At 35.3% G+C, this 27,679-nt stretch overlaps 1 protein-coding gene across 1 annotated transcript; it reads left to right on the top strand.

The window, feature by feature from the left end:
• The first annotated feature begins 3,403 nt into the window (after nt 1-3,403).
• On the top strand, nt 3,404-4,290 carry LOC111370325. Its single transcript, XM_022991998.1, has one exon. The coding sequence runs from the start codon at nt 3,536-3,538 to the stop codon at nt 3,923-3,925; it is 390 nt and encodes a 129-aa protein (XP_022847766.1). The 5' UTR covers nt 3,404-3,535; the 3' UTR covers nt 3,926-4,290.
• Nucleotides 4,291-27,679: the final 23,389 nt, after the last annotated feature.

Consider the following 27,679-nt stretch of genomic DNA (forward strand, 5'->3'; position numbering starts at 1 on the left):
TATATTATCTTGTATTGGTGAATTTTCGAAATCAAAGGAATTGAAATGTAACGATTTATTTATTTATTCATTTATTTTTTATTAAAAGATCTTTCCCACCCCTGCATCTCCCTTGATGCTTGAGGGCCTCTCGAGCAATGAGGAGATGCAAGGTAGGAAGGTGGGAAAACAAAAATGAAAAACTAAAATTTTTGCAAAAGGGAAGCAATATAATTTTAGTCCGTATTTGGTGTAGATTAAAACAAAATTTTCAGTAAATTTTGATATAATAATAATAATAATAATAATAATAATAATAATAATAATAATAATAATAATAATAATAATGAAATATATAATTAAAAAGTAATGAATTTCATATAATATGTGGTTAGAATTAACGGTTGTACTACATATACATCACAATTTGCAGATTTGTTTACTATGATTTAGCGAGATTTGATTGAGTCAAAATCTCACAAACCAAATAAAAAAAAATTTCCACTTTCTTTTTGCCACATTATCAATTTTTAAAATAATATGTAAATTGTGATGTGCAACAAACATTTTTCTAAAACTAATTATTAATTTTGATTTAAATTAAATTTTAATATACATCAATTAGTGACTTAAATATGAAATTATGCATAGGATATCATTAAAAGCAAAGTTATTCTACATAAAATTAATGAGAATGTTATTTTTCATTTTTTTTTTCCCCTTAAAAAATTAGTCCTCGATTTAAGATACTAGATTCCTCACTTTGGCCGGTGTCTTACAGCGCTAAATTACACGCGTCAATTCTTGAGTGGTCTGTCGTCGTTGATGCGATAGAACAGCATCTTTGTTCGTGTATAAAGCTGCGAATGAGCCGCCGGATGCGCTGAGCTGCCATTTCACTTTGAATATTTGATGTTAACTCATTCCCCAAATTACAACTTTGAGTTGAGGCGCACTCAATACGCGGATTTGTGGCTCCACTCAGCTCGGTTATCAGCTCACTTTCAAATTTATTTTAATTTTTCTTTCTACTATTTTGATATATAGTGTCGTTCATATTCAGCACGTGCTTGGCAGTAATTAAAATTTATATATTAACTTAAATCAAAGTTAATAATTAATTTTAATCACATATATCATGGATTCTACAATTTTTCAACCACACATTTTATTAACGTTTATCACAATCTACGAGTGGTCTAATTTTAGTCCTTATCAAACAGGTGTTTAAACTTTCGTTTGATAAATTTATAAATAATTTATTAGAAAAATAATAAATAGTGACAAAATATACAGATAATAATGAGCAACAATTACGAATTAGTGATTAAAATTAATATTTAACTTTGACTGAGAATTTATAAACTACTTATAAATAGGTTATTACTTCCTCAAAAAATAGATTACACATTTGCACTATATATATATATCATTGAACTGGATAAAATAATGCTTTAATGTGATTTTCTTGCTTCATTAGCATACTCATAAACAAAGTGACGTACAAGTTACAACACAATTATCCCCAGTTTGTCATTCATTATTTCACATCTTCCCACATTATTTTTTTATAGTACTCATTTTTAATCACACATTTTTTATTAAAATAATATTACATTCAAATTTAAAAAAATTTCTTCTTTTTTAACCATTCGTTCTCCATCAATTTACTATTTCATAATATGTTTTTCAAAATTAAAGGTCTCAAATACACCCTTAATTTGTACTTGTAAATATTTGGGAAATGCCACTTGACCCTCAAAGATGACACCTCCGATGACCGCGCCCTCACTTGGAATGTTCAAGTTCCGTGCGAATAAAATAACCTCCACCCCATGTATGTATGCCATCATCATCGCGATCATCCACTCAGGTCATGTAACATTACTCTAAATATTTTTATATCCTTTCTAACATTGGGGCTCCACCACACACGTGCATCTGTGCATTTATTAGTCTACATTGAGTTGATTAAATTTTCTCAAACCTAGACATCTATAGGAGAATTTTTCGTATATCCATCTAACTCCCACCTACTGAATTCAAAAAGCTTATCCATTTATCAACAAATTTTCAATCTACACTCAACCGCACACATTCTACTCTAACTACTTCGAGCGTATCTAATGGTGGTTTAAAATTAAGTGTAGATTGATCTCTTCAAAACTACTTTTGCATTCACATTGAAATCACGAAAATTTAAATTCAAATTCTACTCCAAATTGAAGATCTAAAAAAGTTGCTTGCGTGTTGGTAGCTTTTTGCCTCTTATGAATTCCACATATTATTAATTTAAAAAAGCTATAAATTTTACACTTTTTTTTATATATTACATTTTGTGTAGAAAAATTCACTTTGTATTTCCTTTTCATCCCTCCATTGAAAAGATTTTCATTCACTTTTTGCAAATTTAAATCATAATTTAGATCTAATTTAGAGCACAATTGCAGACGCTTTTAGTTGAGGTATAGCATATAAAATTTTTAACTAACTTAAAAGGTAAAATTTCTATCTCTATTAGAAATTTAGACGTAAGAGGTGTAGCTCGTCTAGATTGACCCCGATATGCAATTTTATGTGAGCTATGTCAGGTCAATGCCCACGTAAGGGGTGCATTTTGCAGCAAAGAGTCCAATACATATTTAGGGGGCGTTTGTTTCTCATTTTTGTAAAAATGAAAATGAAAAATAAAGTAGTTATAGGTCCCACATAAGAGATAGAAATTCAAATTTGGTGGTTTGATGTATTGAATAATGATCATATTTTTCATTTTATGAAAAAAGAATGGGAAACAAACAGGGGCTTAGCACATTTTGGTAGCGACTTTTCGAAAAAAAAAAATTTATAAGTATATTTTCCACCACAAATTTATTATTATTATTTTTTATTTTTTTAAAAACAATTTTGCACGTGAACTCATAAATTTTTTCAACTTTTTAATCACACTTTCTCTAGAAAAAAAAATTCACTTTTTGTAAAACTTTCTCGAAATTTTTACATAAAATTGGCTCTTAATCTTAATTAATATTTTTCCCCTAAAGAAAGTCAGTGTAACAATCTTTTAAAGAAACTGACCTGTACAAATAACTTAATTGGTGTTTGACACGCTTTTGGAATTTAAATTAACACGATACACAAAGAAAAAAATACATTCTTATTAATGTGTTTCAACTAGCTAGGAAATGAGATTCCAATAGTTTGATTCGAATAAAAGTTAATATTAGATAACTGAAATTATACACCTAAGCTATACAGTTATGCTATATACATTATACACAACGAAGCCGTGAACCGCAAGTAACAGCTAGCGTCCGATTTCTTTTAGGGAAAAAAGCGGCTAATATACTCAACACGTTTTACAGTGACGACATCCAATCAAAATGTACTCTCTACGGTTTCTTATTTTCCTTCCATAATCAATCATATCAGTTTTTTTTCCCTATAAATTCATTACCAATTCCCTACTTTTATCAGTTCCACAATATCCAATTTTTTCTAATTTTCTCTTCTTTATCATAATTTTCAGGTTATTCTTCCTTCAGCAACCTGTTTTTCCATGGCAGAAGAATTTCAAGAATCTGAAGTCATTTTTCCAGAAAATAATGAAGAAAACGGGGAATACTGCAATGCTTCAGTTCATTTGAATTCACGAGAATCAAGAAAGAGCAAGGGCAAAAGGAAAAAGTTGACTTCAGTTCCAATGAAAATCCCGGAAAATGCGTCTACATATTCATTGCTTGAGTATATGGATTCAGATTTTTTTGATGAAGATAGTAGTGATGACGGAGAAATGGTCCCACCACACGTCATCATCGGACGGCGTCTTGCCGGGAAAATACTGGCGTTTTCCGTCTGCGCCGGGATTAATGGGAAGAGACTTAAAGGAAGGAATTTGATGGAAGTCCGAAATTCAATTCTCCGGATGACAGGATTTCTTGAAACATGACTTCCGGGAAAAGCCAGGAATAAAATACAACTCAAGGAAAAAAATATAGGACAATATTTTCAGCCACCTTTTGTGGGTTTAATTTTCATCTTTTGATTGTTATAGAATCTTCAGAATTCACATAATTGATTATAGCGGAACTGAAAAGTGAAAATTCATTTTCTCAAGAGAGGAAATCAAAATCTTCAAAATTGAAACCCAGAAAATAATATTCTTAGCTTTATCAGCTTTTTACTGTACTGTTCATGTTCATGTTCATGTTTCCTTAAAAATTTCTGTCCCAGACAGTACCCAACATCCACAGTTGGTTTATTCAGTGAGATAGATTTTATTATATATATGTTTGTCATGTAAATTTATAAATATTTGATACCATGTCATCAAAACACGATGTATGTATGTATGTATATATGTATATATGTGTGTGTGTGTACATATATATAACGGAAAAGAAGAATATGCAGAGAAAAAGTCATAAAGATAAATGTATGGAATGTCTTTATTGTAATTCGTATCCTCCAGTGTAAAATGGGAAAAAAGTCTTCATTTTCCTCACCAATAAATGCATATTTTGGAATCAAAGCTAGATTGAATACAACTTAATAAATTTTTATTTTTTTTAAAGTTAAATAAATGTACGCATTATTAAAGAAGAAAATAAAGATTAATAGGTTTAACCAAGATGAATATTTCTACAATATTAATTATCTACTTGTGTTTTAGTAAAAAAATAAATAAAAATAAAAAATCAACATGTGATTGACAGTACAAAATGTAAGATAATAACAAGATTAACTTGGTGCCTAAAGTTAATTAATTTGTATGCTTCAATTACGATTAAATTAAAGTTAATTTCTTCATTTAGATCTCCAATCCTTATCGATTGTAGGGTTATACAAATTTTATATTGCATAGAGTAATTAATTTACTATCCCTCTTCCTGTTTAAATGATAAAAAAAAAATGTTAATTTGAGAGTCTATTTGGGAGTGATTTTAAGAATTGATTTTTTGACCGTTAAAAGAAAAGTGAGGTCCACCTGTGAAAGAAGAAGTCAAATATAAAGATTGGAATAGTGAAATAACAGCCAAAAAATCAATTTTTTGAGAGAAAAAATCAATTTTTTGAGAGAAAAAATCACTCCCAAATAGACTCTAAATGTGCAAATATTCTAATCTAGTGCCTTATTTCTATCGTTTGTAACTATGTCAAAATTTATGATCGTGTTATGCTAAGACATCACGCAACAAAGGAGACTAAATAAGAGTTCAATCCGTTCACATTTGAGTTTAGCCTCTTTCAAGTGAACAATAAAACAAAAAATTATGTATACTAACACATGAATTTTTTTCCTCTTCTCCTCTTTAGTCATAATTGATTTGTTTAGATTTAACGACTTTATAAAAAAAAATATTATCGATCTTGATCAATGGTCCTTTCATCGCAAGCTGCAACAATCGAATTTTGCTTTTGGATAAATACTAAGTCCCTATTTGATTTTGCTAAAAGTTAGATTTTTAGTTTTAATAAAAATTGATGAAAAAAATTTGGTTGAAAAATTGATAAAAATTATTGGTCCATTAAAAATTTTATTAAAATTAATTTTTAACTTTGATTTAAATTTTTATCAAATTTCTTATCTAAACCGAACAGGAGCTAAGAACTTATTTAATATTTAAAATTGAGACATAGGTTAAATATGTTAAGTGATTAAGATTTTTTTTTCTTTAATATTGTTTAACAGTCCAACACACATCCGAATAGAGGTATTTAAGAAAATTTATTCATTATAGATAGCAATGAAGCAGGATGAAGATTGAAATATCCTCATTTCTTGTTACTTCTACTATATTATTTGCCTATTTATTTTTATATTTTAAAAATTATTTAAATTTTGAAATAAAAATAAAATGGAAATAAAAATTGCGCTAGTTCTGGACGGGAACATGGTTCCTTTTCCCCTTAGTCCCTATTTCTCGAAAGTTCGTGTTTCTCGTAACTATTCCATCCTGTCTCGTCCCAATTTTCTTATAGAATAGAACAAAGCGAAAAAGGTAATTGGCACAAAACGTCCCTACCTTTCAAGTTTATTGTGGAAAACCTCCAAACCTTTCATTTTTTTGACATTTTTGCCCCTACCTTTTACATTTCTTTGGCAGAAGGTCCTTTTCATTTGTTTTTGACGATTTTACCCTCTATTCAAATAAAATAAAAATGAAAAGAAAAGAAAAAAATAAAGAACTAATTGCAATAATAGTCTCAAAATTTCAAAAAAAATTACAAATCGTTCACAATTTATTGTGAACTAAAAATTTTTAAAATTTCCCAAAAAAAAAAAAGGAAATTTGAATGTACAGAGAAATAATCAAGAAATAAAGAAATTTTTGAACCATAACCAATGAAACTGGAAATTTTCAAAAATGGGTAAGCATAAATCTCAATTTTTATTTTGTGAAGAGTAGATGGAAGGTTTGAGGCAAAAATCACTTAATCTTCAAATTTTTTCATTTCCATTGGTTATGATTAAAAAATTTCTCCATTTCTTGATTATTTCCATGTACATTCAAATTTCCTCATGACAGATTTATATATTTTTTAAAAATCTGGGACTATGATTGTAATTAATTCTTTATTTTTTCTTTTTGTTTCATTTCAATGGAATGTAAAATCATCAAAATGACCTTCTGTACAAAGAAATGTGGAAGGTATGGGCAAAAATATCAAAAAATGAAAGGTATGGATATTTTCAACAATAAACTCGAAAGATAGGAACGTTTTGTGTCAGCAAAAATAAATGGATGAGAACTTTTTTTATCTCTATATAAATAATCAATATAACATTATTATCCTCAATTAACTTAAAAATAAAACAGTTGACAACGTGGCCACGTGTGTCTCACGATTCTAAGACAAGCTTAAGGTCACGTGCACGATACCAACCAACCTACAATTAAAAGAAAAAGTCCTGTCCATTTCACAAGCCCAACTTGTCTAATGTGGATGAAATTAAAGCCATAAATTTCTGTAGACATTAAGCTTTCATTAATTTATTTCAATTCCTGAAATATAATAATTAAGAATAATGCTATTTGCAATCGTTCATTATCGCAATCGTCCTACGTAATATACATGTAACAGTTAGTGATTTAATGCATAAAATAATAAAAAACTACCACATGATGTCATATAGGGCGACTACGACAATAAGAGATTGCAAATAGCATTTCTCAGCACCAAAATATTAGTGTTTAAACTTTAAAGGATATTAATATATACCCCAAGTTTGAAAAATGAATTCCAGCCTTAAATTAAATGGGTTTTCTTTGATTAGCTTTGCTGACTTAATTAAGTCTAATGTTTAAGGTAGAAGGAAATAATTGATCAAGTGTACGTATGGATCCAAATGTGTGGTTGTAGGGGGGTGAAAATGAGATTATCCAAAACATTATTTAAATAATTTGAGGAGCAATCTAGATTATTTGCAAATTAATGACTTTTAGGAATTTCAAGTAGAAATAAATATAAAATAGGGAAATTATCCAATTTTTTATTAAAAGTAAAACTTTATGATACAGGAAATATAAATAAATGTTGCGCAATTTATTCAAGTACTTTAAATTAGAAAATTTACTGTTCTCTTTCCACAAGGTATTTTAAATATTTTTGTCACAATTGTAATCCATAGTTTCTTCGTGGAAATTTGAAGATATTTATGTTATTTGCATAATTCATGTATAGGAAGTTCGACTTCTTTATTTATGTATATATGTCTCAAATTTAGTATTCAATTCCTAAAAACAATGGATGTTGCCTTTCCTTGGTTTAATAAAAATGATAACGTGTCTATACAAATGCAATTCCAATAATTTGAGTTCCAAAACAATATACTTTAATAGATCAACTCATGGTTTTTAGAATTCTGGTATTAAAAGTCGCTATCACCATAAAGCATTTTAACACTTCGACAGATAGCCAATAGAATTTTGCGTACGGATCAAGAGTTTGCCCATTGTTTGCTTGGAGGGTCTATTACTATATTAGCAATTAATAATAAGGCTGGCAAATTTCCCGAATCGAATCGATCGAATCGAACTCGAACCAAACTGAATCAAACTCGACGATTCTTGTCAAATTAAATACCCGAACGGATATCTGAATTGAGAACCGATGGGTACGGTTCGGTTCTCGGTTCTAGACTAAGAATCAAAAAATCGAATATGAACTGAATCTTTCTATTTTTTTTATATTGAATAAATCATATTATTTTAATTTTAATTTTTTCTAAACAAATTAACAATTTATAAATCCAAATTTTTGGCCCAATAATTTGTTTCATTTCTAATTTTTTTAATTTTTGGCCCAATTACCCATTTTATTGTTTCATTTATTAGCCCAACAAGATTCAATCCACTAAATAACCCTAAACACCTACACTAAAGTGCATAACGCTGTTTCAACTCTCGCACTCACTATCGCCGCTTCGCTGACATTCCAAAACCTATACAATCATCGGCCGACGTTATGACCTTTGATCAAAGCTATGACCTCCGCCAACCGAAACTTTGACCGTAGCGATCATTTGAACAAGGTAGTCTACTAGTCTCCGACATTCCAAAATCATTGAATATGTCATTAGTTTTATTTATATAATGTTATTATAAATGTTAAAAAATTTAATTATAGTACAGAACCGAACGGTTCCATCTTTATTTTTGGACCCGACGGTTCCATTTACTAGATACCCGAAAATTTCGGTTCGATTCGATTCTCTTTAGAACGAACCAAACCGATCCATGCCCACCTCTAATTAATACAATTTAATTTAGGGAAACTTGTAGCAGCGGTCCCTAACCTTTTCATTTAATTGCAGAGTTTACCTGAAATTGTCCAAAATATCGTTAGTTGATCGGGAAAATTCCATGAACTATCCGCTACCGCAATGATTTTATTGAAAGTTGATATCTTTTTTAATGGTGTATTTGAACAGTTTTATTGGATGTTGATTCCTTAATTTTTTCAGTCAACTGACCATCTTTTGGACGATTGCCGTCTAAATAGACCTCAAGTGTATATTTATGAAAGGTTAAGAACTTTCGCTGGTACAAAATGAAAATTAAGGTAAAGTCTGCAAAAAATGAAAAAGTTAGAAACCGCTTCTGCAATTTTCCATTTAATTTATGTATTCCAACCACGTATTTGTTTATCCACTACATATATGTCCTATCCTATAATACTTCGATTATAAAATTTTATAGTTGGATTGAAGTTCTTCATCAAAAAATTAGATGACGTTTCATGATTTGGAATCCTGCTTAATCATGGATTTTGACGAGCTTTTTACCATAATTTAACAACTATGGTGAAAATAGTTTTACTTTTTATAATTATAAGCCCTCCTTTATTTTAATATAAGTCTAAAATATCTTTATTTTAAAAGATTTTCTTCTTTTTTATGGACAGCATGACATCCTAAACCTGGTTGAAGTTATGGATAAGAAGGTGGACATAAAATTGCACAGAAGAGGTGGAGGAAACTACAGAATGTATGCGAGGAGAGGGAGAGTTACGCAAATGAGGATTTGGGCAGGGACATTAGAGGTTCCAAGGAGGAGGTGCCACCGACCGCAGTAGGAGGTTGAGCACACAACTAGGGATGTAAATTGATTGAATATGGATTGAACTGCCCATATCCGATAGGAATAATTCATGAATCTGATCAGAAATATTTTACCCATATTCTTTTTCTATTGAAAGAGGGGATTCTAAATCTTAATATAAAATTTATTATAATAACTAGTAAGTTGAACGTGCAACTTGGTTAATGTTATAAATAAATGTATATAAATTTGAGAGAAATTCATTCATACACGTGAAAGATATTTATAAGTTGGTTTGAATTGACTTGCTTTTCATTTATTTTTCTTTTTATATTTTTCACTCTTTATATGAATATTTGATATTCGCAGTATTTAACATTTCGTTACAATTATTTATTTATTGAAGTTAGTTATTATTTGTTTTAAGTTTATAATATTTGTATCCAATGTTATTAAATTTATAGCTATAAACACCGTACTAATGTAGTTCTTTTCCACAAAGTAAGCTTAAACATAGTTATATATGCATAAACTTTTTCTATTTTATAAAAAGAAAAAAAATAGTTTCGTCATTAAATTGTTACTCAATTAATAACATCACAATGAAACTATTGAACTATCGTGAATGGGATTTTAGTAGCTTCAAGTACGAATATAAATTTAAGAAAAAAATGAAAAAGAATAGTTAAAAACTAAAACACGAATCCAATATACAACAATTGGCAAATAGTCAACAATCGCAAAATATTATTTACACATGATATTTCTACACCAAAACAAATGAGTTTCACTTGAACTTTTAAATTGAAGAGCTGATCTTCGAACTGTACCTCCTTTGTCAAGAAATCGACTCCAATGGTAGCCTTCTCTCGACTACTGATCAATGGTTCTAAGTAAAAAGATACAACACGAGTTCACTACCTATCAGCATCTTACATCTCATTCCATGCCTGTACTATCTAATCAACTTTGAATCCTAAAGTTGCAGCGCATAAAGCACGATGAAAAAACAAAATATGTTGTTCATAACTACCTTCTAAAGTAGTTATGTTTGAACAATGATTCTTGACCATAATTGCAATATTGATAGCTGATATTCCAACAAGTCCAATTTTTTCAACTTGCAACTTTCAGGCATTATGCCCAAGTTGGTAAACCCAATTTAAAAGAGAACCAACATTTGATGATAAATTGCCTATTGAACATGAGCTGGAGGATGAAACACAGAATTGCGAAGAAGAAGTTAACCAAGGATGATGATGCAATTGAGGGTGTTCATATTGATAAAATCATGGTTGAAAATAACCAAGAAATGCAAGGTAACAATTGTTTTGAATGGGAAAAATAAGTGAGCAGCAAGTTATTAAAGTATGGTAGAAAATAACCAAGAAATGCAAGATAATATTTCCAGTTCTGCCCTGCAAGCCAACTATTTATAGATAAAACAAGTTTTTACAATTGGAAATCAAAAACAAAATACCTCCAAAGGGCGCAAGCACACGAGTTACTGAAAAAAGTGTTTAAGTCTAAACTAAGGAAATTAAAATTACATGTTCTCTGTTCGAGAGTTATTGATTCGGTCCTTTGCTCTATGTCTTTTCTCCCTTTTATACTCCATGGATGATCTTTTTTGTGATTAACCGCCTAAAAACTGCTTGATTGTTCCGCAACTGCCCACTTTCCTCGTAATGGCCAGCTTGTCATGAAAACTGCATTTTTTAACTGCTGCCATTACTCTTCGTCGTTCAACCGTTTTCGATTGAATTCCTTGAATCGTGGAACGTGATAGGGCTGCTTTAATAACTGTTTTGATAACTGCACTTCTTGATAACCACAATGCTTTATGCTTGTTAAGACCTTGGGCGACTTGAAGGTTTGCGGCGAGAATAGAGTAACAACTCTGGGCGACTGCACGGCACTCCATTCGCTCAGATTCTGGGCGACTCGCAAACTTGGGCGATGGCGTTACCACGTTCTTGGGCCTCCCTATTTGGGCCTTCATCTTGAATTGTTTGATTGGGCTTCGTTCTTTGGGTTATCTAATTTGGGGATCCTCCAATTGGGCTTCATTCCTTGGACCGTTTGATTTGGGCTGAATTTTTATGTGTCAACAATTACCCCCCAATATGGCAGAATTAATAATAATTATTAAATTTTGTCATATTCACTTTGTGTTTCCAGCAACATCCGAGATTTCCAAGAATTTCAATCATTGTTTTCTTCCATAACTTGAAAAGGTGCGTCGTTTTGCAAACCCTTATAACCCCCAAACATGCCATTTCACTGCACCATTAAATCACACCTCAATTTTTCGCGTCTCTCCCACGATTTACTGTTCATCTTTTGCTTCCCTACTACGTAACTCTGAAAAACTTCGTTCCATCTCAAATGGCTACTTTACAATCTGAAGTTGGCGACTCCTTTAGTTTTGATGACTTTCAGAAACTTCTGAATCGTACATACATAACTCCGAGTTTTCTCACGCCCGCCGATGTCGAACGTAATGAGTTCTACTTAGGTCCTTTCTTCAACAATGCAGAGGCAGTTGAACAGGCGGCGGTAGGTCAGCTGTTTCCTTGTACTCAAGGCCTTCCATTTCTAAAAACTCTCTACCGCTGGGGCCACTTCACGAAAGAGGTATTCGCACTTGGCCTAAATCTAATGTAGCTTTCTGTAGGTGGCATGCTCGTCTTGTGGGTTATGGTCCTACTAAGGCACTTTTTGATAATGCTAGGATTTCTGATTTGTTAGAAATATCTATTCGCCCCCTACTTTTGATTCAGCACTTTTTTCGATTGCTTTGAATTTTTGGTCTTCTGAGTATAATACCTTTATTTTCCCTCTTGGCCCCATGTCTATTACTTTAAGGGATGTTGGGGCCCTAGTAAATCTACGACCTTTGGACGATGCCATTTTTCCTGGTATCTTGGTTTCTGGTGGCGCCCCAAAGTTTGGTAAAAACTACACCGAATCTTATTCAAGCCTGCAAATCCTTCACAATCATTCAAGCGCTGAACCTTCCCATACTGAGCGAGTGGCTTTTCTTCTAGTTTGGCTTTGTAAATATGTTTTGTGTGTGCCAAGTATAAAGCCCTCCCTGAGTTATTTACCCATAGCGCATGAATTGGCGCGTGGCAGGCCTTTGAATTTATGTTTTTTTTTTGGCTGCCCTTTATAGAGGCATAACCTCTCTTCAAACTCAATTGAAGAATGGTGCATCTCCCACTGGTAGTGGACCTCTTTGGTTCACTCAACTGTGGTTGAGATCCTATTTTCCATTGCTTGGTGATCCATCAGTTTCTCGCTCCTCTGCTAGCTGTTATGGGCTAACCATTGAGCCCTTGACTCCTGTAAATATGTCCAGAAGGGATATTTTTTCATTCTTTTATTCTTTGGATTCAATCTCTTCCTTTTTCCTTTTCCTTCTTTTTTGACTCCAAACTATGTACATCCCCCCTCCACTATAGACAGTGTGAGCACCTCCCTGCTCATTTGAATCCAGTTTTTAACCGGGAGGGAGCTATTTCATGATATTTTAACTGGGACCAATGCCAAGGCAGGGATAGAAATTTATGCTGCCCAATTTTTTGCTCGTCAGCTTGGTTTTGGCCAAACTTGGCCTGTTCCTCCTTGCTATTCAAGGAACTTAATTGACCATTTTCATACTATTAATAAGGCGGAGGCAGAGGCTATAAATGCTCGCAATCTTCTTTTAACCAGCTATTTTTCATTAGCCCCCTTCAATTCTAGCCACGCCATCCATTCTCTTTTTGAACAGCTCTGGCCGTCAGTGAAGCGCAGATTATTTGCGACCGATACCAATCGTGCCTTTCATTCACTAGACCAGCCGAGTATTTCTTCCCCTCCTCCTGTTTTAGTTACTCCTTTGTCCATCCGGAGTCCTTCTCCTCCTCGTCGCACTAAACAGTCTGCTCGTCCATCTTCTTCTCTCCCTGTCAAGCCTACTACAGTCAAGAGTGCCCTAAGCCGCAAACGGCCAGCCTCAGCATCTCCCATTCTGGAGGATGATGTTGATGATGATGATGATACCCCTCTTATCGTCAGGAGGAAGGTAATTAAATTGGTTTACCCACAAGCATACTTTTCCATACTTGAAACTTTTCTGTGTGCTGACGATTTATTTGAATTCCTCAGAAAAGTTCAGTCTCTCCTTTAAAGGCTTTGGCATCGGCAGCTCCTGCTCCATCATCCTCTGCTGAGGTTGCTTCAACCAAACCGGTTGATGAGGGGACTATGCTTAAAGAGACATCTTCAGTCCCAGAATCCTCATCACAACCCATGGATGAGCTATCTTCTTCCCAGGGCGTCAACCCCCAAACATCGAAGTAGAAGGTAATTCAGTTTTTTAATGCCTTACCTTTGCTTGTGCTATTGGTTTCTGATTTGTTGCTCTTGAGTTCTGCAAATACTCCTATGAGTCTGCCTGTTGTGGCAACATCTTCTCGCTCAGACAAGGGGAAGTCCTCACAAATGGAGGAGTCATTGGTGGCAGACTTAGCTGAGGACATGCCATCTTCCACGATTGTTGATGAGGTAATCTTTGCTTCACTTTTATTTCTATCTTGTTCGTTGTAGTGATAATTTTTAATATTGGCAATTTTCTTTGCAGGATGCTGACAAGATTGTGCATTCTATCCAAGACTTGTTCGCTTCCTAGGGGCAAGTCAAGACATCTCGCCCTGCTCCATTTGATCGTCTTGCTGCTTCTTCAGAGGAAGATTTGAAGTTCCTCAAGCAGTCGATATTTGAGTACGTGTCCTTCATGGATATGGACATTGGTAGGGCTAGTGCTGCTAGACACAAGGATAAACTTGAGCATTTGAATGCGAAGTTGGAGCAAGCACTGACGCTTCCGTCGCTCAATCTTTCTGCTGATTTTAAAGCGACGTTGAAGGTTATCCACTCCGAGGTCCTTTCCTTGCTGGCCAAGAATGCTGAACTAAAGGCCAAAAAGTACTCAATATCTTCGCGCCGTATCTGAAAAAGAGTCTCTGCGTCTGGAGATCAACAAGGCTGAGGATGAGTTAAAAGAGATCTCTTCCGAAGGCATGATTGAAGACTCTTTGATGGTTAGTTTGGCTGCTCAGATAAAGGAATTTCAAGTCAAAATGGACGACTGCAAGGCGAGAATGGTTGCTAAAAAGCGCAACGCCTCCCAGGGAATTGAGCGAACTAAGTCCTTGGTTGAGCAGTACAAGAAGTTGGAAGTTGATGATGATGTCGTGGCCGAATTGAACATCACTTCCTCTCGGCAGAACGAGGATTGGGAAAAACTTAGAGAACGAATTTGTTCAGTGTGGGGTGGACTGTAATTAAGACATACGATGCCTTTTTCTTTTGTAATTTGATTTTTCCTTTGTAACTTTGTTCACCATTAATGAACATATATGTTAACTTCTTGTGCATTTATTTGACGTTTATTTTTTAATCGTCAATTCTTCAAGCATTTAACTGTTTTGTGCTAAAAAATCTTGCCCCTTTTCTTTTGATATTTTCACCACTTTTCCCAAGACTTTGGGCTATTTAATTCCATTTACTAGGCAGAATGTGGCTGCTTATATTTTGTCTCTTCATCTCCACCCCCCTATAAATGCACGTATGCTTCGCATTTTCCATCTTCCATCTTCATCTTCATTTTCTTCTTCGAAACCAATTTGCTGCCATTGTTTGGCACTCTGACAATCAATCCGATCTGAAACCTTCATTTTTCTATAAAAATGGATTGTTTAGTTACATTTTACTATTTGCTTTGATGTCACCTTTGGTGTGGGAGGTATAGGAAATATTTTTTGGCCAGCAGCAAAGATTTTACCATCGAAATTCTTCCCATCGTCTCTTTGTCCTTTACAAGGAGTCGATGATAGAAGACAATTTTTGGGATGCTTGCGGGCCACCTTGCTTGCTGAGAGTGCTTCTCAGTTTGCTTGCTGAGAGTGCTTCTCAGCCTCTTTGCCCCGCCATTGCATCGATGCATTTAGGAAGGTGGTGAGGCCAGTCCACCCTCTTACTCGGCGATCCCACCGTTGCAGCGATGTATTTAGGAAGGTGGTGTGAGGCTAGTCCACCCTCTTACTCAGCGATCAACCGGGAGATTAGCTTACTTTTGATTGTAGTTTGTAGAGCATCCATTATTTGTATTTTCGCATCTATGTAATGAACGTTTGATAATAAAGGATTTTATTTGAACGTATTTCGCACTGACAGAAGGAACATATTTTTTCAAATATTTGCCGTTAATGAATCTCACGTGCTTTGTGCCATATAAATCTTCCAAGTGATACGCTCCACTGGGCAACACACTGTCTATTTTGTATGGTCCTTCCCAATTGGGCGATCACTTCCCGTACTTTGGATCCTTCCTATCCAAAGGGAGAATCGTCTTCCAAACTAGTTCACCCAGGCTGAACGACTTGGCTATGACTTTTTTATTATAAAACTTAGCCATTTTTTGTTTTTGAACTTGCAATCTATCTAAGACGTCCAATTTTAATTCGTCTAACCCCAATAAATTTTGAACTAGTGATTCGGCATACTCATCATCATTCAACTTATGTTGCAAGCACACTCTAATCGATTGCACGTTGATTTCCATAGGCAAAACGGCCTCCTGCCCATAAACAAGTTGGAAAGAAGTAACTTTGGTACTTGACCGAGGTGATGTTCTATAAGCCCATAAGGCTTTGTTCAGACATTCGTGCCAATTTCTGGCATTTTCATTTATCATCTTTCTGATTATATTTTTTAGAATCTTATTAGAAAATTCCGCTTGTCCGTTGGATTGAGCGTAGTATGGTGTGGAGTTTACTAATTTAACCCCAAACTCGCTCAAAAATTTGTTCACTTGATCCCCATTCAAAGATGTTCCGTGATCTACCATTAACGTTTGTGGAATTTCAAACCTATAAATGATGTGATCACGGATAAACTCTATAACATTCTTCTGGGTGATCTCTTTCAAAGGTACCGCTTCTACCCATTTGGTGAAATAGTCAGTTGCAACTATAACAAAAGTATGTTGCTTGGACGATGGGGGATAAATCTTCCCTATCAGGTCTATCGCCCAACCCTTGAACGGCCAAGGTTTAATAATAGGTGCCATCTCTCGCGCTGGCGCCCTTTGTATTGGACCATGCTTTTGGCATGCTAAACAACTCTTTGCATACTGAACGCATAATTCTCCCATCTTTGGCCAAAAATATCCACTCCTAATAATTAACCATCTCATCCTTTGGCCAGCTTGATGAGCTCCACATATCCCTTCGTGCACCTCAGCCATGATCGTCTTGGCTTCTTGCAAACTTATACACTTTAGTAATACACCATCAGAGCGTTTCTTAAAAAACTCTTCATCTATTAGTGTATAGTTTAGCAAACACAGCTTCATTCTCCTACTAATCCCTCCATTAGGTTCCTTAAGGAATCTTTTAATCTCTGTTCTCCAATACATTGCATCTCCATCTTGTATGCAGTGAAGTTCAATTTTTCTCGCCCTTCTTTGAGTCACGGGCAATATGATTCCATACTCACAAGTAGACTTCCAATTCAAAACCTTTGAGTACCCTGAGGCCTTTTGGGCTAACTCATTTACCACGTCATTATATATCCTATTAACGCATTGAAGTTCTACTTGGTCGAATTCTTCTAACAATTCTTGGGCGATCTCATGTTGACTTATAATGGAATCACTTTGGCATTTAAAATAACCAATCAATTGGTGGATTACCAATTGAGAATCGCCCCCAACAATCACATTTCTTATTCCCATATCTATCATTAGTTCTAGGCCTACAATTAAGGCTGCATATTCGGCCTGATTGTTGGTGCACATTCTGTCTAAAGTGAATGCGAACTTGTAGCAAATCCTTAAAGGATTAATTAATGCTACTCCTACTCCTGCACCTTTAGAGGTTTTTGATCCATCGAAATACAACACCCAAGGTTTTAGCTCGAACGAATTGATTTCTAGTTCAATTTCTTCAAGCATGTCAAGGCATGGATGATCGGCTAGAAAGTTAGCCAAAGCCTGATTTTTGACTGCCTTTTGAGGTATAAATTGTATCTCAAATTCTGATAAAGTTAGTGTCCAAAGGCCTACCCTTTGGTGTAAAATAGGGCGCGAGAACATGTACTTAACTAAATTTACTTTAAAAATTAAATAAATGGTTACGGGCCGTAAATAAGCCCTTAATTTTGTACATGTGAAATACAATGCAAGACATAATTTTTCGATAGCAGAGTAATTACATTCACATTTCGTTAACTATCTACTTAAGTAGTAAATTGCCCTTTCTTCACCAAATTGGTCTTCCTGTGCGACCATTCCAGCTATTGATTCTTTTTCAACCGATACATACACTTTCATTGCCCGTCCTTGGATTGGTGACACCAACACTGGTGGACTTGATAAATATGTCTTCAGGCTTTCAAAAGCCTTTTGATATTCTTCTTTCCAGACGAATTCGTCCTGATTTTTCAGCTTTAAAAGCTGCGAAAAGATTTTAGTTTGCCCTGCACAGTTAGAAATAAAGCGTCTTAAAAAGTTTACTTGGCCTAGAAACCTTTGCAATTCTTTTTTGTTGCTAGGTGGTTTGGCCTCTAAAATGGCCTTCGCTTTACTTTTATCAAGTTCAATCCCTCTCTTGTGTACTAAAAAATCAAGAAAATTCCCTGCATTAACACCAAATGCACACTAACTTGCCTATCATATCATGAAAGATTAAATTCATTGCCCTTTGATAAGTTACCCCTGCATTTTTTAGGCCGAAAGACATAACCACCCATTCAAAACATCCTAGAGACTCAGGGCATCTAAAGACAGTTTTGTGTATGTCTTCTTCAGCTATATAAATTTGATTGTATCCTGAATACCCATCCGTGAAAGAATACATGACATGTCCGACAGTCGAGTCTACTAAAGAATACACCGTGGGCATTGGATACTCATCTTTGGGTGTAGCTATGTTTAAATTCCTAAAGTCTATACACACCCTTAGTTTACCATTCTTTTTTAGTACTGACACGATATTGGACAACCATTCGACATATTTGGCTGTTCTAATAAAACCTGCTTTCAATAATCGCTCTATCTCTTTCTTAATTTCAGGGAGTACATTGGGAGCAAAATGTCTAGGAGGCTGCCTATGAGGTTTAAAGTTAAGCTTAGTTGGTAACCTATGTTCCACCAAGTCTCTATCTAAACCAGACATTTGTTCATATTCCCAAACAAAACAATCTTTGTACTCTTTTAGCAAAGCGATTAATTTATTACTAACCTCTTGATCAAGCATCTGGCTGATGAATATTGGACGATCTTCTCCTTCATTGCCAATATTTACTTTGATCAGAGGGTCTTGTGCTTGAGCGTATCCAGGTTTGACGATCCGCATCACTTCGTCGTCCAGTTCCCTTGTAAGTACTTCCTCTTCTAAACAGTCCACCTTGTTGACTTCTCGGCCAATGCTTTGTTCTAACTCGAATACTGCCAATTTGTCCTTCAGCGCTTTTAGGGTTGTCTCTTCTTTCGCTTTGTCATTGCATTTTTTATTGAAAGCCATCAGTCTGGCTTTGAAGGCCTGAATATCGGCCATTTGCTTTTGTAACTTAGAATCCATTCAGGACTCCTTGATTATTCTTTTGCCAATTACTGGCTCTTCTAGGGCCACTATATTTGGCCTCATCTGTCCGAACATTTCAGATAGTGCGTCCATCGAAAATGGCTCTTCGCTTTGCGCGATAACTTGAGTTTCTTCCCCATCTTGTACCACCCTGACAGGTCCATAGTTTCCTTCGTACATGAACTTCTCCACCGAGTTTGCTTTTGCGACAAAAGGCCTATGATCGGCCTGTACCACCTCTGCTTCGCCTTTGTTATTCCAAAAGATCAGGCATTGATGGAGCGATGAGGGTATACAGCGACTTTCGTGTATCCAATCTCTTCCTAGTAGCACATTGTAACTAGTAGGACCATCTATTACAAAGAAGACAATGGTCCTAGTAGTCGTCCCTATAGTTATGTCCAATGGCATAACTCCCTTAGCTGAAGTTGCTCCTCCATTGAAGCTCATGAGGATGACTTCTGTAGGAATCATGTCACACTCTGTCTTTGCGAACTTCCTCATCATCCTAGATGGAATGGTGTTTATAGTTGCTCCATTGTCGACAAGCACTTTTACCACTGAGATGCCGTTAACTAGAGATTTAACGTATAATGGCCTCAAGTGTTTAGTCAATTTCATGGCTGGCTGTTTAAAAATAACTTTTTCGGCAGCCTCTATTTCTACTTCCTGCTTATTTTCTGTCGAATTATCCCTCTGTGATAAGTCGACGTGCAGTATATCGCGCTGATCCTCTGTCTCCTGAACTTCCTTTTTACTTTTTTCTAATGCTTCCTCATCAGTTACCCAACCTGTGGGAGGGGTATTATTCTTTGAGGTGACCCATACTTTTCAGAGCGAGGCACTCTCTTCTTCCTTTTGGGTATCCCGTACAGTACGTAGAAATCGAAAGGACGCCCAGATGGTTTTCCCAACAAGTCTACTTCGCGAACTCCCTTTTGATGTAGTTGCTTCAACAAAGTATTGTGCGATACTCCTCTCTTTCTTCCTTCTGCTTCTAGGTCGATTTCTTCTTCAATGTCTGTCATCCCGTCGTCCTCTTCATCATTGTAGGCCTCTCTAGAAGTCTGGCCTTCTTCACATTCCAGCACACAAGCTTCTCCTTCGTTGTCCTCCCTCTCTTCTTCTTTTTCTTTATTCTTGAATTCATTGGCAAGTAAGTAATTATTGTCCACGACAGGAGGCAACGTACCGAATTGGATAGTAAGGGGCTGATCTGGATCTTCTCCATCCCTTCTGTCTCGCTCAAACGTTGATCTCCTAGAAGAAGTTTCTGGCAGTTCCTTCATTGATTCATCTGTACCGATCTCTTCACTATCTTTGAGGACATTTTGATTAGCTACCTTGAGTAGTTTAGGTGCTTTAGGATGTGGCACTCCCTGTTGCTACCTCATCATCCGTCCATAGTTTCGTTGGAAACGCCTTTGTTGGGTTCTAGTCATCTCATCGAAGGGTATTGCCCTTCCTGCATTATACTAGAATGAATGTCATACATTTGGTCGGCGAGGTTGCGGTCTGAATGTTCTTCCATTATCTGCTGGCCTGAACTGCCTCTCAAAAGGCGGTCCTCTATAGAATGATGTGCCTCGCCCTCTACCAGGCTGAGTGTTTGGGAAGAAGGTAGGGCGATGGGGATGGTGCCATATCCCTCGTTTCTCCGTATTGCCATTCATTTCTCTTTTACATCTTGCACACAGGATGTCTTCGTCCTTTTTTGGTTCTTTCCCCTTGATTCGTTCAAAGACACTGGGATGTGGTCTATGATCCTCTTCTCCATCATCTACGACCAACTTGAATTTTGGCAACTTGTTTTTGAATCCAGATGTCACCATGTTCACTCCAAGTGGCTGTGGAAAAGGATTTTCATCTACTGCCATCTTCTTCTTATCGTCGAACGTAATTCGTCCTGATTCAATGGCATCCTGTAAGACATGGCGAAAAATCAAGCAATTTTAGTCAAATGTGACCATGCATTATGCCACTTACAATATTTTTTACCTTTAATTTGTTCAGAGTTTGGCAATTTGTGCTTATCGCTCAACTTTATCTGCTTATCCCTATATAATTTATCAAATATAAGGTCAGCTTTGGTTACATCGAACGAGAACGTTCTAGCCTTTATGTTTCCATCTTTTACGGGTTCATCTTTGCCCGATGGTCTAGGCTTGACCATTATGGGACAAGTATACGTATCTCCTTTGACCAATTCGATCAAACACATTTCGGCCTGGTCGTATGACTCGTCACTGATGGTATGAACATCAAAATTTGGGTCTTTGTAATAAGTCCCTTTACTAGAATTTTTCATCTGTTCTTCCTCTCTTATCAGTCGTTCATACCTAATCACATTCGCACTCAACTGGAAAAGGTCAGGAAATTTCTTGTCCTGGAATTTCTTTTTTAAATCAAAGCTCAAGCAGCCCTGAGCGATTTTGACAAATTCTTTTTCGGGCAAAGGTACAAAACACGTGCTTCTTGCTGTCTTAAACCTTTGGAAAAACTTTCTGCCCATTCGTTTGGCATTTGACGTAGATTCGCCAAATCAGCCAAAGTGATTTCAGACTCAGTTTTATAAAACTGAGCGTGAAATAACTGTTCCAATTGTTGCCATGTTTGAACAGAGTTCGCTGGCAAGTTGATGAACCAGGAGAAAGCTACTCCTGTTAACGAACTAGGGAAAAGCCTCATTTTATGGTAATCGGTTACATCACCACTTTGCAATGTGAATCGCCCTATGTGTTCTAGAGTAGACACCTCTCCTAAATCGATAAACAGTGAGAATTCTGGCATTTTGTACCCTCTAGGCCATGGATATGCTTGATCTATCCAATCAGGATATGGCTTTGTGTACGTGGGCCTGATGACGGGACGCACCCCAAAAGCCATCTGATCCTATACGATTTCCATAATCTGATTCCTCAACATGACGTTGGGATCATATGGAATTCCTACAGGCTGGTTAACTGGTTGATTTGCATGAGGCCTGATGTTCGGTCCTTGATTGGCAACAAAGTTACCATGATTAGGGCCATTACCATTAGCCTGAACATCTATTCCCTCATTAACACGTGGGGTATTCTGTCCATTGTTTAGGACATTTTCTCTTATATTTCGATTACCCCCCAAGTTAGGCATACCACTACCATTGTTCTGATTTGGCACTGCAGTACCCCCTTGGTTTGAAGTAGAGGGACCAGAAAGTGGTTCTACCCCTTGATTCGGATTTAGGACTGAGGGATTATGTCCCACAATTGTCCTAGTTTGAAAGTGATTTGCAAGAGGTATAACCGGTTGACATATTTGGCCTACTAACTTATTCATTGTTTCGTTCAAAGTGTTTTATTGTTTGGCCATGTTGTCATAGTGTGCATTCCCATTTTGGATAAATTTTTCCATATTATGAATATTTCGAAGATTTACCTGTTCAACAACGTCTTGTGTGAGTTCTCCAAGTAATGCATGCATGGTTCGAGGACTCAACTCCGTCATTGGTTCGTAACGACTGTTACTACTCTGATTCTGTCCATCTGTTCGTGGAGAGGCATGCTGCTTCTCATATCGCTCGATCACAGACTAGACTCCTCACTGACTTGCTGCTTCCTTATCGGATCTCTGAGGCATATTGTTTCACCTTTTGTACTTTCAACACCAAACACCACTGTCCCACTGGGCGTGCCAAATTGTTTCGCGCGGGTTAGTCGCTAACAATTAAAAGGGATCAGACGATTGTGTAAGAGACAAATCTCTTGAGACAAAGTCGCAAAAAGGGGTGTTCTTTTATTGACGATGACTTTACAATTGGAAATCAAAAACAAAATGCCTCCAAAGGGCGCAAGCACACGAGTTACTGAAAAAAGTGTTTAAATCTAAACTAAGGAAATTAAAATTACATGTTCTCTGTTCGAGAGTTTTTGATTCGGTCATTTGCTCTATGTCTTTTCTCCCTTTTGTACTCCATGAATGATCTTTTTTGTGATCAACCGCCTAAAAATTGCTTGATCGTTCTGCAACTGCCCACTTTCCTCGTAATGGCCAGCTTGTCATGAAAATTGTCTTTTTAACTGCTGCCATTACTCTTCGTCGTTCAACCGTTTTCGATTGAATTCCTTGAATCGTGAAACGTGATAGGGCTGCTTTAATAACTGCTTTGATAACTGCACTTCTTGATAACCACAACGCTTTATGTTTGTTAAGACATTGGGCGACTTGAAGGTTTGGGCAAGAATAGAGTAACAGCTCTGGGCGACTGCATGGCACTCCAATCGCTCAGATTCTGGGCAACTCGCAAACTTGGGCGATGGCGTTACCGCGTTCTTGGGCCTCCTTATTTGGGCCTCATCTTGAATTGTTTGATTGGGTTTCGTTCTTTGGGCTATCTGATTTGGGGATCCTCCAATTGGGTTTCATTCCTTGGCCCGTTCGATTTGTGCTGAATTTTTATGTGTCAACACATTCTTAAGAGCCACAATCGACACCTAACTATTCTACTTAACCCCTCATTGACCAGCAAAAAATTGAGATCTACAGTCTAATACAAAAAATAAATAAAAACCAAATTATATTAGCAAGGCATCCAAAAGGAAAAAAATTACAACAGAAAATGAATGCTAGAAAATCACAAATCAAATAAAGGATAACAATTAAATCACTAAAACAAAGTGAAAACAAGATTGTTCGAATTTCACAGACACGTGAGTTAAAATTTCACGAATTTGATTGATCAATTTCCATTATTGTAGGAAATGCCGGGTACTCTAGAATATTAAAAAAAATAAAAAATAAAAAATAAAAAAAAAATACAGTAAGCCTTCTACCATCTGAGGGTAAAACAAAAAAGAAAAAACAAAAATTTACAACATGCAATGCTAGGATACGGAGGAAGAATCATTGAATAGTCCCAGGTTCAAATAATGAGTATAAAAAAATAATAATAATAATAATAATTAGAAATTCAATTTCTTGGAATGGTTGTAAAAACACTAACCTAAATCTAAAAGAACTTCGAGAAGTTACCTTAAATTCAAGCTCTTGTATGAAATTTTCTTTTAATTTTCATCTTCTAGCATCAGATCCCATGGCACAAATTGCATATGGATTACCTCTCATGGGGAGGTCGAGTTGATAGAGTAGTTGAGGGCAGAGGCCTTTGGTTACGAGTTCGATTCTTTCTACCAAAACTTTCTCGTTCGAGTCTGTCACACAAGGCTTGCCTAGTGCAGTTTATCTAGCTGACATGGTTTGCAGACTATTGCGTTAACCCGAGAGTTTACCCAGTGCACACCTGAAAGATAGCAGCTGTGGGTTCTTCCTTCATAAAAAAAAAATAAAAATAAAAATAAATTGCATATGGAGAGAGAATTGGAAATCACTATTGTGGGATTTTGGTGGGAGGGTGAGACTTTAAATTGACAATTGGAAAAGAAGTTGGAAGATTTGGAAAAGATTAACATTTAGTTACCAAAATAAAAGAAAACGGGAATTGGAGAAGAAAGACATCGAAGAAATGAGTTCTTGCAAGGGTTGCATCGATGAAGTGAAGTTGCGTGTGAAAATGGAGAAATGTTGAACTGGAGATGATGGTTGCACAAAAAACCTACCACTTAATTCATGATCCGCCTCTATTCACATTACAAGTACATTAGACCTTATTGAAATTATCATAAAGAAAACATGAAGTATCAAAAGTAAAGTATCTACATCTTATTAAAAAGATTGCATCCAGAACACGAAATTTCAATTAGAAAAAAAAAATCCTAAAATAACAAAAAAAATCCTATAACAAATTCTTCAAAATTGAATGAAAAATAAAGAGCGAAATTCATGCNNTATATATATGATGATGATGATGAGAAAATCAGCAAAATGCAGAATTTGACCTTATTGGATTGTCTCACAAATGATGGTGCCAACTAAGACCAAATGAGCAGGAATGATGAGCTAAATACAAAAGCCTGTAAATGGGAAAATTTCACGTTATAAGATAGAACACAATTTAAACAACAACAAAAAGTGAGATACTTTATAAAGGTGGAAATTGGAATTTTTGAAATGAAATCATGAAGGAATATAAGTGCAATTAGAAATTCAAATACGTGAAAGTGGAGAGTGACATTTGAAGAGAAGTTAATTAAATAATGAAGTTTTTTCATCTCCACCAACCACGGTGACTTGTTTTAAATCATTCACATAGTAAGGATTTCATGGAAGGAAATCTTACTTTAGAGATCCATTTGGCTGACTTTAAATAATTTACATAAATATTTGAAAATATGATATTATAAACATAAATATTTGAAGCCAAGTAGTGTGGCAGATTTTGTGACGACAAGAGAGAGAAGAAAAGAGAAAAGTTGGCATACGTCATATGTGAGTCATATTCTAAGAAAACGAAAAAGAAAGATCGGCTAAATTGTGAGCTAAAAAATCATTTCATACTATTTTTTAGCAGTCACTACAATCATTGAGTAATATATACATAGTAGTTCGAGTTGCAATTTTGAGATCTAAACATTTTTTAATCTACATTTCTTACTCTTCTGTTGTTCTATCATTAGCTTAAGTACAATGTTTTGTGAATTGTATTGTAAAATATAAAATAAATGCTCTGAAGATTAAATGTAGAACAATACCTTGCGTACAGGGTACTGTTCTACAGGGGGCTTATAGGCCCCCTCATTGTAGCTGCGATCTGCATTTAAAAAAAAAATTGTGCGGGCCTCGCCCTTGTGTTTGCCCTGACCGACCTCTGTAAATGCCTCCTATATATGAAGCATCTCCCTTAAACGTAGGATGAACTAATCTGAATATCATAAGAACATGTTTGGATGGGGTTTATTTCGAGATTATAAAAAGGTTTTAAGTCATAACACTAAAATGAATAACATTTATATGAACATATGTTTACAAACAAATATATTAAGAAACATATTTTTTCGCAGATATATAGATTTAAACAAAGTTATCCTCATCTAATATGTATCTTATAACTGCCTAAATACAGGTTATCAGCAAATCATATGACATGTTAGGCTTTCCTATCACAAAAAGCTTTGCAAATAAAGAATCAAAATATCTTAAATACCCAACCAAAAATCAAAATTCAATTATAAAAGCGTGTTCATAAACTTCAATCAGAAACGTGAAATTATTGAAGAATTATGCTACTTTAACATTGGGCTTGACCAGGTTGCTGACAAAATGACATGGATTATGCTTAATTCAAAAAACAAATAAAATTTTGGAAACAGTGGCCCATTCCAATTTAACCATTTTCTTCATTCACCTAATTCAGTCGGGCGTCAACCTTTTTTTTTTTTTTTTTCATTCTCCATTTTCCCCTTTCCATTGTCACACTCCGCATCTGCCATTTTTCACTTTTCAACCTCCGACCACCTTCGAAGTCTCTTACCGTTTGGCCAGCTCCGATATCTCCGACCACTTCCAAAGTCTTCAACCATTTGGCCAGTTTCGATATCTTCATCCATTTGGCAGATTCATTTCCATCGCACCGCTGATATCTCTAACCATTTGTCCACCTTCGTTTCCATCGATAGGGCCACCATCACTTGTTTGGTTGAAGATGACAGGAAAAGTTAAATTTTGAAATTTATTTTTATTCCTTGGTTTAATGACATTAATTCCATTTTCACACCAAGTAGAATCATGATACTAAGCAGCATGATACAAGCAGGATTTTTTAAATTTTTGGAAGAATTTGCCAAAGAATAAAGACTATTAATACCACAGCTTGATCTAGTAGTAGAGAATAAATGCATAAACGAAGTGAAAATTTCATGATTGCATGTAAGCGGCTCTTCTAGGAAAAGAACTCATAAGAAGCTAAATTTGTAAATGTTATAAATGGCCTAACTGAATATATTGCATCAATTATAAAGTAATTCGCTGGAAGAGGGCTATAAACACATTTCAATCAACCTTTTGTTGCAGGGAAAGTAATTTTGGACAACGTCAAAGCCATTATGCTGGCAGAGTTCGATGACAAGAATGTTGTTGACAATACAAAATTACTAGGTGATGGTACAACCGAAGGGAATGGTGTGATTGTGCTTGAGGTGGGCATGAAGTTTAAGGACGAAAATAAAATATTTAAGTTTTTATAAAAAAATAAATAAATTAATAAAAATATGCATACAACTTGGGTTTTCTAGTGAGAAAAGAAATTCAAAAAAGGATGATGATGATGGAGTTTTGCGATGTTACATTTGTTTGCAGTCGTGAAAGAAAAAAATTAATAATACAAGCGTTTCTCTGAAGCCACAAGCCACCATGCAAAGTGGATGTAAAGTCAGAATAATCCCATGTTCAAATATTTGTGGAATGTGGAGAATCAACAAAGTACACCTCGATCATAATCATAGAACGAGTCCTTCGAAGTCCAGATTGTATCGATACAACAGAGAATTAAGTTCTCAAGTGAAACGTTGACTTGAAGTAAATGACATTGTAGGAGTACCGTTACTCGAAGTAGTGGATATCAGAATTTGACTTGTGTGAAGAAGGATT

Source organism: Olea europaea, chromosome 21 (genome assembly GCF_002742605.1).
Source record: "Olea europaea var. sylvestris chromosome 21, O_europaea_v1, whole genome shotgun sequence".
Classification (NCBI taxonomy): Eukaryota; Viridiplantae; Streptophyta; class Magnoliopsida; order Lamiales; family Oleaceae; genus Olea; species Olea europaea.

What these genes read in the sequence shown, in the direction of transcription:
- LOC111370325 (XM_022991998.1), top strand. Translation starts at nt 3,536, where the DNA reads ATGGCAGAAGAATTTCAAGAATCTGAAGTCATTTTTCCAGAAAATAAT.